This window comes from Festucalex cinctus, chromosome 1 (genome assembly GCF_051991245.1).
Source record: "Festucalex cinctus isolate MCC-2025b chromosome 1, RoL_Fcin_1.0, whole genome shotgun sequence".
Lineage (NCBI taxonomy): Eukaryota > Metazoa > Chordata > Actinopteri > Syngnathiformes > Syngnathidae > Festucalex > Festucalex cinctus.
In genome coordinates this window covers 7,428,017-7,444,953 of record NC_135411.1, presented here as the reverse complement: position 1 = coordinate 7,444,953, position 16,937 = coordinate 7,428,017, and the positions used below count along the sequence as shown (strand labels likewise).

Sequence of the window (16,937 nt, the reverse complement as noted above, 5' to 3'; positions counted from 1 at the left end):
AAATGTTTTTCGTTCAGTCTCCGTGAGGCCTGGTACGAAATGACGTGACCTTCCAAGCATCATGAAGTGCTTTCATAAGAACTCGTACTCTGGGTGGAGTAGTGGAACCGTCACTTGCCTTTGGTGCCGGTTGGCGTGGGTTCGCTTCCCTGCCTGGGAGACCATGTTGGTTTGTGTGAGTGAGTGAAGAAAAAAAAAAAAGCTTTCATATGAACTCTTTCAATTTTAGTAAGCGAAATTTGTGACTGTCAAAACCATCTATGTTGTTTGTACAGTATATTAAATACGTTCTTGGTGCCTCTGTGCATGGAACTCCTACACATACTTAGAAAAGCTTCTTGCCCTCATTAATGATTAAGGAGTTTTATGCAAAATGAAGCGCAGAGAAGCTTCAATCACTAAAAAAAAAGCGCAGTGGGTTTTGATGGAAATCTTTGCTGGATCTGAGTCCAGTCTTAAGCCGCTTTGCCCAAAGCTCAGTCAGTCCGTCGTGCTGCATTAACTCCGCATGCGGTGTCGAATATTGGGAAATGTTTGTACAGTGCTGGAATTCTGAAACATGTTTGATATGTTGTAGCTCACAGGAATTTAGGTTTTGTGCATAGTATGTTCCAAAGTTTTTGGCCGCATCTATGAATGAACTTCTTTCATTCATTGTATATAAAGAAAAGTCGACACACCCCTGTCCAAATGCCAGGTTTTGTGATGTATATAAAAGGGGCTCAAGATAAGTCACGTCAAAACCTTCCCCACCACTAATGTGACATGTCAAACTCAATTGAAAAAAAAACACACATTTGAAGTTCAAATAAATAAATGTGATGTTGTGCCTTCACAAGTGTGTACACCTTCTTATAACTGGATAAGATTTCATTGATATTTTAAAATTAGTTGTACAGGTACCGGACGTTATAGGTTCCATCCATCCATCCATCCATCCATCCATCCATCCATCCATCCATCCATCCATCCATCCATCCATCCATTCCATCCATCCATCCTTCCATCCATCCATCCATCCATCCATCCATCCATCCATCCATCCATCCATCCATCCATCCATCCATCCATCCATCCATCCATCCATCCATCCATCCATCCATCCATCCATCCATCCATCCATCCATCCATCCATCCATCCTTCCATCCATCCATCCATCCATCCATCCATCCATCCATTCCATCCATCCATCCATCCATCCATCCATCCATCCATCCATCCATCCATTCCATCCATCCATCCATCCATCCATCCATCCATCCATCCATTCCATCCATCCATCCTTCCATCCATCCATCCATCCATCCATCCATCCATCCATTCCATCCATCCATCCATCCATCCATCCATCCTTCCATCCATCCATCCATCCATCCATCCATCCATTCCATCCATCCATCCATCCATCCATCCATCCATCCATCCATCCATCCATCCATCCATCCATCCTTCCATCCATCCATCCATCCATTCCATCCATCCATCCATCCATCCATCCATCCATCCATCCATCCATTCCATCCATCCATCCATCCATCCATCCATTCCATCCATCCATCCTTCCATCCATCCATCCATCCATCCATCCATCCATCCATTCCATCCATCCATCCATCCATCCATCCATCCATCCTTCCATCCATCCATCCATCCATCCATCCATCCTTCCATCCATCCATCCATCCATTCCATCCATCCATCCATCCATCCATCCATCCATTCCATCCATCCATTCCATCCATCCATCCATCCTTCCATCCATCCATCCATCCATTCCATCCATCCATCCATCCATCCTTCCATCCATCCATCCATCCATCCATCCATCCATTCCATCCATCCATCCATCCATCCATCCATCCATTCCATCCTTCCATCCATCCATCCATCCATCCATCCATTCCATCCATTCCATCCATCCATCCATCCATCCTTCCATCCATCCATCCATCCATCCATCCATCCATTCCATCCATCCATCCATCCATCCATCCATCCTTCCATCCATCCATCCATCCATCCATCCATCCATCCATTCCATCCATCCATCCATCCTTCCATCCATCCATCCATCCATCCACCCATCCACCCACCCACCCACCCACCCATCCATCTATCCATCCATCCATCCATCCATCCATCCATCCATCCATTCCATCCATCCATCCTTCCATCCATCCATCCATCCATCCATCCATCCATCCATCCATCCATCCATTCCATCCATCCATTCCATCCATCCATCCATCCATCCATCCATCCATCCATCCATGAAAACACTTTTACCATATATGTGGTATTTTGTCCAAAATTTGGACACTCTTCCAAAGTGTGATAACTAAGTCATTTTCTTTACATAATAAGATTGCTGCTGCTCACCGCTCCCTCAGTGGATGGGTCAAATGTGGAGAATGAATTTCACCCCCACTTAGATTGGTATGACATTCATTCGAACTTTATTTATTTATTTGTTTATTTATTTATTTATAGTTGATCTTGGTGTGAACAGGGGTGTGTAGAGTTTTTATATTACTCTATATAACTGCATTTTTCATTTTCCAATAAAAAAAACATTGGGGAAGGCCTTTTTCCATTATCAGTGCTCAAAGCAAGGTCTGTAAAGGCACATGTGGAAGTAGTAGTACTCTGACCTAAACCCCATTAAATTACACACAAATGAAGTAGAACAGATCCCCCTACTCTATTAACAGTGACCACTGACATCACGTGATTCTGGATGAATGGACAAAATTACACAAGCTGTTATCCCTGTAGGTGAAAAGGGGTGTCTGTCCCATTACTTTTGTTTTAGCTTGTAACAAAGCAACAATTCATAAAATTAACAGAAACCACTTATGTTCTTTTTTGAAAAATGTGGGTGTCGTGAATTGTATTTCAAGATTTCTGTATCAGATTTCTTTTTCCAAATGAGAAAAGTAAGTCTCGCCATTTTCTTCCCAGATCAAATGTGTTTGATTTTCTTGTTATTAAATAATGAAAAAGTGCTGCTGACATCAGGCCCTTTTAAGTCAGGTTTTGGTGTCACGTATCGTACTTATTCTTCTTCTCGAGCAGTTTGCTTCCAACGAGCATATTTCTTTCTGAGCACGCTGTCTGTTTAGACTGGCAGGATGAGCATGTGGAGAAGACGTCAAGCACCAGCCCAGAGTAGTTGCCTTTTAATTTTTTATTTTTATTTTTTCTAACAGGGAAACACACTGCGCTAGCCAACGAAACCGTCGCTGGCGGGATGAGGTCTAGTGGGTTACGGAGCAGCTGACTTGAGATGTTTGTTCAGTCAGGATGGATGCTTTATAAGCTACAATACGTTTTAAGTGGACCCGCAGCGTGACAGGAAAGGGAAGCGGAGGTCAAATGGCCCGCCCGGCCCAGAGTTTTAGATTAGAAAGGCCAGCAGAATGTCAAGCTTTGTGTACGCTGGGTGTTGATGGCTGGTGCAAGCATTCACGCTAAGTGATTGGCTCCGAATGAGCTCAAACATGTCCAGCGTTAAAAAGCACAGGCCTCCCATTTGGAGAGTGGCTTTAAATGTCGTTTCAAGAACGTAATAATAAATGAGGATTGGCAATTTCTGAAAGGAAGTCAAAATGGCGGTCTTATGATGTGTTTGAAGTCAGATTTATCCCACTCGGAGTTTCACAGTTCTACCCTCAGAGCGTTTGAGGCAAATGTAAACAATAAAGATGGCTGATGCCGATAAATTGTTGTTCTGGTTAACGCAGTCATTCCAAATCACGTTGTGTCACCCGAACACGTCTTGTGTTGGGCTGGGCAATAAATCGAATTAATTCGATACATCATCATTTTAAAAATTCGAATCATTGAAAAGTTGCTAAATCGTGAAATTGAATTTTGTCTTCTGGATGATTAAAAGCTGTTGTTCTGTTACATCCAAATGCTTTTATGTGCTGTAATTTTGTGTTAAAACTGATCTAGAATCAGTATATGTTACTGGTGTCTGAACATTTTGCACAGGAATTATTTTGGAATAAATGAAACCTTTAAGTAAACGTTTTTTGGATTTATTAGGTTAAAATCGATTAAAATCGTAATCTTCCTGAATGACTGCAAAAATCGAGATTTTATTTTTTGGCCATATCGCCCAGCCCTAGTCTTGTGTGTACATTTGCCTCGGATGCTTTCAGGGCAGAACTGACACAATCCATGTGGGATGAATCCGATTTCCCACTTTCCTCGAATGCATCATTTTTCCTGGGTGAAGCGATGCTCTCCCTCTCATTGAAAAGCATTGGACGTTGGATTGTTGTAATTTGATTTATGAGGATTGTTTTGATTTGAAAATGTAATCAAATGTGTTGTTGACTACTATAACTGGTTTGTGTCCTCGTCACAGGCAAAAGCAATTACAATATGCCATGGAAATGAAACGTTGGATTATGGAAACAGCAGAAATGCCCGCATGTTCGCAATTGTCAATAGTTGTTTGTTTTTTTTGTTTATTTATTTATATTTTTTTTGAATTGACAAAAAAAAAAAAAAAATTGCACTACTTGGATGTAACCAGCAGAGGCGCTATTGACTCAGTCTGAACCAGTTTACGGTCTGAAGAAGAACAGAACAGCTCTGCTTTTGTTACGAATCATTTGATGCGCGACCAACTTCCGCCTTTCGCAAAACAGATAGATGGCGGAACCCTAGAAACGATTGGGACAAAACACACGTAGGAACTTTAAAGGTCTACAATATATTTTGTTTTAAATAAGAGCTATCAAAATCAACCGCTATGTTATGCTAGTTGTAGCGGCATTCACTGGAAGCCCGCTCAACCGTTCTCTGAGTTGTCTGTATTGACATGTACAGTATCGTATACATTGTCGGGATATGAGCTGTCTGCCAGACAATTAAAAAAAAAAAAAAAAAAGTGTGCTTCAAACTGTTTACAACCTACCGTATTTGATCAAACCACAGAATTTAGGAAAGTCTGCTAGCTTAATTAATGCTTATCACAAAATGCAACACGCCATTGTAACAGAAACAATGCTGAAATACTTTCTTTATCCTCTGCGAAAACTATTACTGACCAGTTGTGACCATTGTTTTTGTGCGTTGTTATCCATGTTTGTATTATACATTCCCCTAGTGGACAATGTTCACACATGAAATTTCTTTTACTCTCACTGTTTAGGCCTCACAAATTTCTACGTATGACTTCTGAAACAAAACATTATGTCATCACTAGGGCTGGGTATTGCCGCAAACCTCACGATATGATCCGTATCGCGATACAGGTGTCACGATACGATACGTATCGCGATAATGGTGTCACGATACGATACGTATCGCGATACAGGTGTCACGATACGATACGTATCGCGATACATATGTATCCCAATACTTGATCTTCGAGGCGATATGTATCCTGATATATTACATTAATTTTCTTGCATTTTATAATAACAGTCATATGTATACCTAAAGGATATGTTTGTTATGCTGACTGACAAAAGTATTTTTGTTAGCAGCTCTTCTGGTTTACCACCTGGTCTAAATGTACACGCACTGCAGAGCAAGGGGCAGTTTTCACAGACACACCGGGAACATTTATTAATAGGCATTAGCCGATATGAGCAAAGATATCAAAGTATTAAAATTACAGCTCTAAAATGTGCTTATTTGAAATATTTGGGGAAATAAAAACAGATTTTTTTTCATGTAACACATTCTTTTTAGTTTTTAAACAAAATATATCAAAATTGGTACATTAAGAAATGTGCCATGTTTAGTATACTGTATAAGTAAATAAATGTTGATATTGTTCCTCTGCTTTCATTTTTCTTAGCAAGACACAGTGTCCAATCACTGGTGAGCTATTTTTGCATTAATTGAAGGCAATTAACTTCAAAGACGCGGCTGGTTTTTTATTTATTAGTTACAATGCAAGCTGCAAAGGCAAACGTTACCTGCCTATTTAAAGTTAACGAGCAATATCGATTCTGACACCTGTGTATCGATACGTGGATTGTAATGAGGCCCGCAACAATATATTGTCGTATCGATTTTTTGAGCACACCCCTAGTCATCACGCCTTTCCTGGTCTGATTGTTTCAGAAAAAAAATGCAGTTGAAGGTGAGTTATACAGTTCATCCATCCATCCATTTTCTTGACCGCTTATTCCTCACAAGGGTCATGAGGGGTGCTGGAGCCTATCTCAGCTGGCTTTGGGCAGTAGGCGGGGTACACCCTGGACTGGTTGCCAGCCAATCGCAGGAGTCATTATGTGCAATTGTCGAACAGAACGAGACATTAGTGATTGATTATCATGATTAACCTTTTGATACTTGCCTCTGCAGACGTCCCACTTGGCGCTGATCGACACGCTGATGATGGCGTACACGGTGGAGATGATGAGTGTGGAGCGGGTGATGTCCTGCATCAGCAGACATTGCTCCGCGGGGCCCTCGCACATCGACGCGCACGCCCTCGAGCAGCCTTATGACACCGAGGATGCCATCACCACGTGGCTCAACAAGGCAAGAACGCACGTCCTTGACAAGTATACACACTTTTTAGTCAGTAAGTCAGCAGTCAAATCCCGGTACCAGTTGTTTCAATTCGAATGTTTGCACGAAAGTAATTGAAGAAGCTGACAGGGTCTCGTTTTTATGTTAACTCATTTGCTCCCAAAAACGTATAAATACGTTATATTTTACATTTCTTAAGTGTCTCAAAGATGTGTATATATATTTTTAAGTTTGTTTTTAATGCTATAGCATACAGAAGGCTTTGATGCAGCCTCTCAATTGCAGAGAATGGGTGAAAAAAAATGGTAGTAATTACAAAAAACGGCCAGAAGGTGGCAGCAGAGTATAAGAGATCAACCACTGCCATGTTGCAACAAGCTGTTTTCCCCACTGTTTTAAACAGATTTGTGAATAATGATTAGACCAAGCTATATTCTAATGTTAATTGCTGCAAAACGGAAACAGATACAACTATACGTTTTTCCTGATGAAAGAAGAGACTCTAATCTTTCTTTTGGTATGTTCCATTTTTCCATTTTTTTTTTATAGCAATCGAACACAATATTCTGTGGGCCTTGTAAAATCAGTCAAAATCCAGTAAAACAGCCGGGAGTCAAGGGGGTTGCTTTAGTGAAAATGGCTGCAAAGGAATTAAAGATCCTGTAAAATAAATTGAGACATTTTTTTTTGAAAATACATTGAGACATTTTTTTTTCTTCAAAATACATTGTACTACGAACTTTGAGCTTCTACGTTTGCATCAGCAGTTATCTGACACACTAGCAATATGCGGCTAGCTATATGCCTATATCACGAAAAGCATCTTCCCTTCAGACAGTCTACTGGCATGGCCGCTATAGAGCGCCTCATTGTGACTGTCTTGGAGAGAAGTTAGAAGAGCAAGGTGAAACAAAACAAAAAAAAGTCTGACTTGACAGACATTGTGTGGAATGGGACTCCTGACAGGTGTGGCTGCTTTAGAGTGCCTCGATGTCGGCCGTGAATGTGCAGAGAAAGACTGACGCACAAAGAGGAGGGGAAAGATTTATTTAAAAGCAAAAAGTCAAGACTTCGCAGTTGGTGTGGGTGCATTAGAGTGCCTCATTGTTGGCCACGAGTGCACGCACGTCATGGAGAGAAGGCGGAAGAGCAACTGGAGCGGGAAGGAAAGTCAGATACGAATGCCAGCTTATGGAAAGGGGCTTGGTGCTTGCTGGCCTGGCCGCTTTAGAGTGCCTCGTTGTCACATCATGGAAAAGGCTATATTTTTGTGGCTCAAATATGTGGTCATCATGTGTAGGCATAAGAAAGATTACTAGATGAGTTGTATCCATTTTCCCAGGTCAGAATAGTGGTGTTTGTTTGAGGGCATGGTTTCAGCTGATTCAATTACACTCCCATAGCATCTTAGAGCTCAGACAAGGCCTTGATTTTTATTTTATTATAGCTTCATTTTATGTAGCCTTCTTTTTTTAATTATTTAAATTTGGCAAGGTTGTTCATAACACTCTTCTCTGTGTCTCATATTGACACATCTCTGAGTGCATCCTCACACTATTCCTTAGACTCGTTTAGCTATTTTAACTAGTGTTGTTCCGATACCGATACTGGTATCGGCAGAGGTGCCGATACTGCATTAAAACAGTGGTATCGGTATCGGTGACTACTCACAAGTAACATGCCGATACCATTAATTCCAAAGCTAATATAGGATTTTGGATGCAGCATCTTGTGTCTTGCTGGTGCACGACATTCACTGGTATGTGACATGTTCACTGCATGCCGATCTAAGATATCCTATTGGCCCTTGAATGCTCTGAACCAATGGCAGGACAGCTTTTTCATGTTGAGGAAAAAAAAACGTTAAGTATCGGTATGGTATCACTATCGGCCGATACTGCAAAGCTGGGTATCGGTATCGGTATCGGGAGCCAAAAAACGGTATCGGAACAACACTAATTTTAACACTGCATACACGCACGTTATTGGAAACAAACAGTACAGCATCGAATACAAGATAAATTCTGCAGTTCTCATGATCACACTCATTCACATGTGAGCCCCGTTCACATTTTCTAGCCAAAGGCAAAGATAAGCAGGTCTTATTTGCAGACATTAAAACACACGGTGGATTGTTTCGAGAACTTGCACTGGATGCTTCCGATTGGCTGTTTGATTCGTGCGTCCCCAAGGCCAAGATGTTGCGTCACAGTTTATACTATGCAATTAAAGTTGGTGCTGAAAGCGACGCTTCGTTTTTATGTGGAGGCTTTTGTTTCTTGTCTTTCAGTTTCCCCACCCCTCGACACAAACTCACCGTTCAGCACGATATACCGGCAGATGCCTGTGTGAAATATGACCTTTGTTGTGCTATCTCTGTCACCCCACAGGTGAATGAGCACCTGAGGGACATTCTTGTGGAAGAGCAGAAGCTGAAAGAAGGTTCTCAGCAAGAATCAAACTTAGCGCCCAAGGTAAAAACACCAACTCTTACCAAAACCAACATTCGCGGTTGATCTTCTTTCCCATGGCTTTTCGCACTTTTTCAGCCATATTTGACCATTTTTTATAGTCTTTGGTATGACCGCGGCCGGGGAGCGAACCCACGACCTCCCAGTCTTAGGACAGACACTCTACGATTTTAGGCATAGTAAACCATATAAAGTATTTCCTCATCATGTACAACGGATATAAAAAGTCCACACCCCTGTTCAATTGCCAGGTTTTTGTGATATAAAAAAATGAGACCAAGTAAATAATTTCAAAACATGAATGTGGCTTATTACATGCACAAATGCCCATATAAATTTTGCATGTACTTGTAGGCTTTTCTTGACATTATTTTTGTCCGATCGATTTTGTGCAAACACTAGCTGTTATTTCAAATAGTGCTGTCACTAAAAAAAAAAAGAAAAAAAAAAAGTTGAACCGTAGTTTAATTTAGTGGATATGAATACTGCACACATATGCACATATTTACACAAACACAACCAAAATTAGCCTCTGCTAAACAATTAGCAAACGCGATTAGCATTAGCCCTGAATAACCCCGAATCACTTACTTCACATACTTTTCCTGAAAATAACTTCATAGTCCAAAATAATGAAAAATCCAATTTGATTACAATATTAAGGCACTTAAATAGCGCTTTATCTTCTTCATATGTTTACGAAGCCTGACGTATTCGCTTGTCTCGTTCAAACACAATGAGTTGTCGAAGCCTATAATGGCCATTGATGCAGCATACTAACAGTAGCGCACACGCCCAAAAAGGTTTTTCAAATAACTCGCGTTGTGCTCCAAGATATCACGCCGTCACCTTTGTTCCAGTCCATCCCATTCAAATCTATAAGCGTCCCAATTGAGTTTGTTTCTGCCGCAAACTCCCTTCCGAAGTTCCGTCTGTTGTTAAGTTGATTGTGTCAAGTTGGACTTGGTTTTTGCACATTTGGTGGCGTAAAACTGAAGTATAATAGCCCTTACTTATGGCAAATGCTGAGTTTATCATACCTGCACGCTACTTGGAAGAGTGAGGGGAAAAAAACCAAACTCTGGTGGCCGTAGTACCGAAATTCTTGCTCTGTTTAAGTAGATACGCCTTCCTGTTGCTGATGCACGTAGGGCCACCCGCCATCTTACGTGTGTCTGACGGGCGCCAGTAAATGAATGAAAGCTCTTAATTATTTAGCGAATTTGACGCGCATTGGTTTGTTACAAACATAAGACATGTAGCAATGTTAATTTTCTCCATTTTAAGTCTGAAGAGACCACAAACAAACATTGAGAGTAGTTGTGAATCGGAGTCCGTCAGCAATAAGTGTCCGTGCGGAACTAAAATATTGGGCGTGCCAGCAACGTCCAGGTGCCGCAAATACGTTTGTTAAAATTATTAAAATAGCTTCGACGCATCCATTTTTGAGTCGACCACTTTTTCTGATCGACCCAACCGACTCGCTTGACTTTTATTCCCAGCCTTACATGAAAGTTTACATTTGTCTGTGGGTCAATCAAGCTAATAATTTCTTTATTTTTTAGATTTGGTGCTAAGCGAGGTGCTATCGGAACTCACTACACACTTCATTAGCTACGCCCGCACAATCATATCATATTGTTAATAGTGTAATGAAATATTCAGACAGTGAAACCTCAGTTTTGTTTTTATTTTAATGTAGCTGTTGTTTTAGATATCTTTGAATTCTGCTTGTGTACATACAGGACTGTCTCAGAAAATTAAAATATTGTGGTAAAGTCCATTATTTTCTCTAATGCAATTAAATAAGCAAAAATGCCATACATTCTGGAATCATTACAAATCAACTGAAATATTGCAAGCCTTTTATTTTTTTAATATTGCTGATTTTGGCTTTTTTTTTTACTTGGTCTGAGGAAATAGTCTAATATTTTGAGATAAGATATTTGGCTGAAAATGCCATAATCAGCAATATTAAAACAATAAAAGGCTTGCAATATTTCAGTTGATTAGTAATGAATCCAGAATGTATGGCATTTTGCTTATTTAACTCATTTGCTCCCAATAACGTATAAATGCGTTTTGTTTTTTTTAATGTTCTAAGTGTCCCAAAGACGTATTTGTACGTTTTTTTGTTGTTGTTTTTTTTTTATGCTAGAGCATACAGAAGGCTTTGATTCAGCCTCTCAACTGCGAAGAACGGTTGCAGAAATGGTAGTTATGACACAAACGGCCAGCAGGTGGCAGCAGAGCAAAGGAGATCAACCAGGGCCATGTAGAAAAAAAGCTCAATTACAATTTTAAATAGATTTGTGAAAACTGATGAAACTTAGCTCTCTTCTAATGCTAATTGCTACGGAAACAGATAGAAACATACTTTCTTTTCCTGATGAAAGAAGAGACTTTCATCTTTCTTTTGATATGTTCCATGCTTTTATAGCAATAGAACACAATATTCGGTGGGCCTTGCAAAATCAGTCAAAATCCAGTAAAACAGCCGGGAGCCAACGGGATTGCGAAATGTGAAAACGGCTGGGAGTGAATGAGTTAATTGCATTACAGAAAATAATGGACTTTACCACAATTCTAATTTTCTGAGACAGTCCTGTAATGATCACGCATAATTTTCTAAGTCCATATTTCCTAAAAAGTCTTGTTTGTTTGTTTTTTTTGGACTGAAAATTATTTTGTCTCCGAGCTGATGACCAAACAAAACAGTTCCAGACATAGCGGCACGTTTGCCTCCACACAAGCAGCACAAACAGTTCTGCACCTCAACACAGATCTTTTCTGCTAAATCACACAGACAGATGAACCCGCTCAGTCATGCGCCAGCTGCAGAGAAATGTTGGCACGGGCTCGGGCATTGCTGTCAGAGCGGACAAAGACGGGAGAGGAAGACCGAGGGGGCAAGCGAGGATGGGCGGGCAAATCAGAGCGAGCCAGAAAAATGTGGGAGACGGGGGATAGGGATGCACAGTCAGCTGGGGCAAAAAAAAAAAGAGGCCTCCTGCTTACGTAAGGGCCGTATGACACAACAAGCACGTGGAGAGACAAATGCACATCTCACACTCAAATATACTGCTACTAAAAAGTGCCTAATTAAGTCAATTAATCCAAGTGGAACAATTCAGCTCTGCTCACCATCTGCGGAACATGAAATGCCAAACAAAAATAATAACAAATGTTGAGTTTACACCACAGCTCCAAGTGTGCAATTCTGATTTAATACCTACTGTATAGCTGTTTCTTTTTTTTAAACCCATTTTTTAAAATTTTACTATTTTCCATGTACCGTATTTTCCGCACTATAAGGCGCACCTAAAAGCCTTCAATTTTTTCAAAAGCTGACCATGCGCCTTATAATCCAGTGCGCCTTATATATGGATCGATATTGAGCCGCAACAGGTCTCGCTGTCAAGACGCTCTCGGTGACCCTGCACGATCGGTGACGCGCATGCGCAGAAGATCCCGCCATCTTGGATCGCTAGCTAATACTAATACTTTACCTCAGAGAAAATAATAAAACAGCTGTTTATTCATTTTGGGAGTGAATGGAGTTGTCAGAAAGCTGGTTTGTAATCTATTCATAAAGTTTGACTGACCTATCTGACTGTTTTGTTGACATTCCCTTTAGCGCAGCACCATCTAATGGATCCATAACGCAACTCCAACCTCTACTATAGCGCCTTATATATGGAAAAAGTTTTAAAATATGTCAATCATTGAAGGTGCGCCGTATAATGCGGTGCGACATATATACGGAAAAAGTTTTGAAATTTGTCATTCATTGAAGGTGCACCTTATAGTGCCTGCACCTTATATACTGGAAAAGTTTTAAAATATGTAATTCATTGAATGTGCGCCTTATAATGCGGTGCGCCTTATATATGGAAAACGTTTAAAAAAATATGTAGTTCATTGAAGGTGCGCCTTATAATGCGGTGCGCCTTATATACGGAAAACGTTTTGAAATTTGTCATTCATTGAAGGTGCACCATATAATGCGCTGCGCCTTATATACGGAAAAAGTTTTAAGATATGTCATTCGTTGAAGGTGCGCCTTATAATGTGGTGCGCTTATATACGGAAAAAGTTTTAAAATATGTAATTCATTGAAGGTCCGCCTTATAATGCGGTGCGCCATATATACGGAAAAAGTTTTAAAATATACAGGCTATAGTTGTATCAGATGACCGTTGTCCAAAAGATGCGACCACAAAACTCATATAAGTGCTGACCGATGTGGTCTACAGTGGCTGAGCCATTTGGTGAGATGGTCCTTCTTTAAGGAACAAAGTCACCAAAAAAAACAAAAAAGCCTGCAGCGTTAGACACTAAATTTACTCAGTGAGGCGCTTTTCATCTGCCGTGGGAGTTCCTCTGAAGCGGTTCTCCTGTGTCACATCATGAACTCAAGCATTCTGACAATGCTGCTCTGGTGAGACTTTTTTCCGCAAGATGTTGGAGTGCGCCTGTGGATGCGAGGGGTTCGTCGGATGGGGTTGAGGTCCGGGTTCTCGGGTTCTTCCATAACAAACTCGTCCAAGCGTGTCTTCATTGGGGATTAATCACGCGTTTCATTTGCATGTTGCAACAATGAGGGAGGGCGAGTTCTGTTCAAGTGTGCTCACTCTCTCACTCCAACAGGCGTCTATTCATTGAGCTGCGTACACTCGGAGGCGGCAGTTTCACACACGCAGGAGCACAAGACACTTTCTATTCTGGGACGGTGCGAATAATCATTAACGGAGGTCTCATGACTAATTGCAAAAGCGCATTTAGTGGGTGGAGAGTGGGAATGTTTGCGCCAAATGCAACCGATTCACTCTGTTGGCATGTAACTCTTGCTCATGTAGATGTTAACTCTTTTACTGCCACACGTAATCGAAAAAAACTTTAGATGACAAAGGCTTTGATCATTCACGAAAAGAGATACAATGCTGCCATCTGCTGGCCATAGTTAGCGAGTGTTTTCGATTCCACAACCCATTGACCAGGCAGCGCTGCACTTGAAGGTTGCACTGAGGGGGGTGGGGGACAAAAAAAAACAAAACTTAGAGTTGACGCCATTTAACGTTTATGGCGGCATACGTCGTGATTTTACTAATCGTTATTAAACGTTTTTGGCGGTCAAAGAGTTAAATGTTATTATTGAAATTGGGACGCTGGATTAAGAGAGAAAATGATCTGCTTACAAAAACTGCAAAGCCTGAGATGCCAAACGCTCATGGACACCTGAAACGTAATTAAAAAAAAAGTCAACCGAGTAACTTTTGGCACACCCAGTCTCAGCCATCATTGTTTCTTAACTCATTTACTCCCAATAACATACAAATACGTTTTTTTTATGTTCTAATTGTCCCAAAGACGTATTTAGACGTTTTTGTTTTTTTGTTAATGGTAGAGCATACAGAAGGCTTTGATGCAGCCTCTCAACTGCAAAGAACGGTTGCAGAAATGGTAGTTATTACACAAACGGCCAGCAGGTGGCAGCAGAGCAAAGGAGATCAACCAGGGCCATGTAGAAAAAACGCTCAATTACTTACAATTTTAAATAGATTTGTGAAAACCGATTAAACCTAGCTCTCTTCTAATGCTAATTGCTGCAAAATGGAAACAGATAGAAACATACTTTTTTTTTCCTGATGAAAGAAGAGACTTTAATCTATCTTTTGATAGGTTCCATGCTTTTATAGCCATAAAACACAATATTCTGTGGGCCTTGCAAAATCAGTCAAAATCCAGTAAAACAGCCGGGAGCGAACGGGACTGCTTCTGTGAAAATGGCGGCGAGTGAATGAGTTAATTAAAATGAATATGTTTTAGGTTTTCAAGTTTCGGGTGTTTTTTTTTGTCCGTTTAGCGTCTTGAGAAACAGATCTTTGTTGTGAATTGTGAACTAGCCCTAATGCCACACTCTCTCCTGTTGTTGTCCAATCATCCTCCACCATCAAGTCTCCCAACAAATGGTACTGGAGACTTGTACCTGTAAGTCCGTTGGGTCAAAAAACACACTTCTCCCCAAACCTAACCAGAATCCTGTCACCCTCCCACCCCCAAACCCTCACCCCCTATCTCCGGTCCTCTTTGCATGTAGCCTCAAACCATGTCTCCCATATTCAAGGGTCGTTGATCTAGAATTGGTCAAACAGAGACAAAAAAAATGTGGCTAAACCTGTGTCGTCTTCAACGATATATACAAGCGCTTCTGGTGTGTTGAGAGTTAAAGTGGAAGTTTGAGACAAATGTAGTAATGTGGTCTTTGTGGCTTTCAATGCCCCGCAGGCAGTGAGACTCACAGAATATCTGCAGTTAGGAAGCCTATTATTAAATGCGTTGTCTACTACAGCAGTGGTTCCCAAGCTTTGTTGAGCCAAAGCGTAAATTTGGAACGGAATCGAATTTCATGGCATGCTAAAAAAAAAATAAAATAAAAAAGTCACAAAAAGTACTGTATAATACACAATAAATAATCAGTATGTCCCCCGCCTACTGCCCAAAGCCAGCTGAGATAGGCTCCAGCACCCCCCGCCACACCTTGTGAGGAATAAGCGGGCAAGAAAATGGATGGATGGATAATCAGGATATTGTCGTAAGTTTCCCAAGTTATGCTAATATTTCACACTTTTGCAGCGTGAAATGAAAACGAAGCTATTATTGTGTTGTTTGAGTGGCAACAGGCGGATGCACAGGTGAATTGGACCTTATGCCATCTAGTGGCAAAGCATTTTTTACCCACAATAGGTCGCTGCCATAGATAGATGAACAAAGACAAGTATCGTTTCTGGCTTGTGTTGTAGATACCCAAAGCTGCATCAGGTACATATATATATTTTAAAAATATAGCTGAAGGTAGGGGTGTCAGACGATTAAAATGTTTCATCCTAATTAATTGCATGACTTCAAGAGTTTATCTTTTCTATATATACAATAATTTCATTGTACATTATTAACTTTTTTTCCAAGGTTTCATACTCTTGTTAAAATAAGAGTGGAATAAAAAAAAATATGGCTGCATTCATTTCACAATAATTCATAAAATTGAGTTAAAATTAAAAGGCTATACTGTAAAAAAAACAAAAAAAAACAAGTGTGATAATGATAGGTGTTGAGGTCATTTTTCTACCACTAGATGGCATAATTGCATTTGTAAGACGTTGGTGATAGCTCAGTGCATTTTTCTTTTCAAATTAAGAGTAAATTAAGTAAATTGTGAAATTCTGCACATTTTTTAAATTGTAAAACTCAGCATTATTATTACATTTATTACTGCTATTTCATTTTTAAATAGTGACATTAAAGGAACACAATTAATTCATATTAACTCAAAATAAAGGCAGCAATTTTGACATCCCTCGTTGAAAATGTTTGACAAACCTTTTGTGATTCATGCTGCCACTTGCATCTGATTATTTGCATGTTGAATCGGTTGGTCTTGCCACCCTGTGCTTCCTTCCCCAGTTTGTATGCATGTAAAAAAAAAAAAAAAAAAAAAAGTTGCCTGATGACACATCCAGTATCATATTTGTGATGATGTCTTTGTGTGGTTGCCATGGTTTCAGGCTCGCTACAGGAGGGCGCATGTCCAGCAGAACAGCGCACCCTTGCTCCCCCTGGTGGACAACCTGCTGAAGGACAACACAGATGGCTGCGCCCTGGCGGCGCTGCTGCATTTCTACTGCCCGCAGGCCGTCCGATTAGAAGGTGGGGGGTCCGCATGTCGTCCGCATGTCGTCCGCACATGCGGCTTTGTTGTTTCATGGCGCCAGAACGTGATGAATAAAGCCGCTAAACTGACACGCAAGCTAGCAAAGCGGCCCGTTTGAACTTTTCAGTGTTTACCAAAAGCAGTGCACCGTAAAGACGACGACGACGACGACCTTAGAAAGGCCGCGAGGCAGGAAGGAAGGAGGAGAAACAAAAGGCCATTTTGCGCTGCGCTCTCATTTCTAAAAATG

At 40.7% G+C, this 16,937-nt stretch overlaps 1 protein-coding gene across 4 annotated transcripts in view; it reads left to right on the top strand.

Annotated features, from left to right (window-relative positions):
• Positions 1–16,937, top strand: part of camsap2b (calmodulin regulated spectrin-associated protein family, member 2b) — a 69,911-nt gene that overhangs the window by 22,150 nt on the left and 30,824 nt on the right. For 2 of the 4 annotated variants that reach the window (XM_077514091.1, XM_077514082.1), the window contains exons 3-5: positions 6,335–6,514; positions 8,896–8,979; positions 16,542–16,683. In XM_077514091.1, the coding sequence (XP_077370217.1) occupies positions 6,335–6,514; positions 8,896–8,979; positions 16,542–16,683 (406 nt within the window). Of the gene's footprint in view, positions 1–6,334; positions 6,515–8,895; positions 8,980–14,820; positions 14,968–16,541; positions 16,684–16,937 lie in introns of those variants that run through there. The other 2 variants (XM_077514111.1, XM_077514101.1) reach the window with 2 other exon arrangements.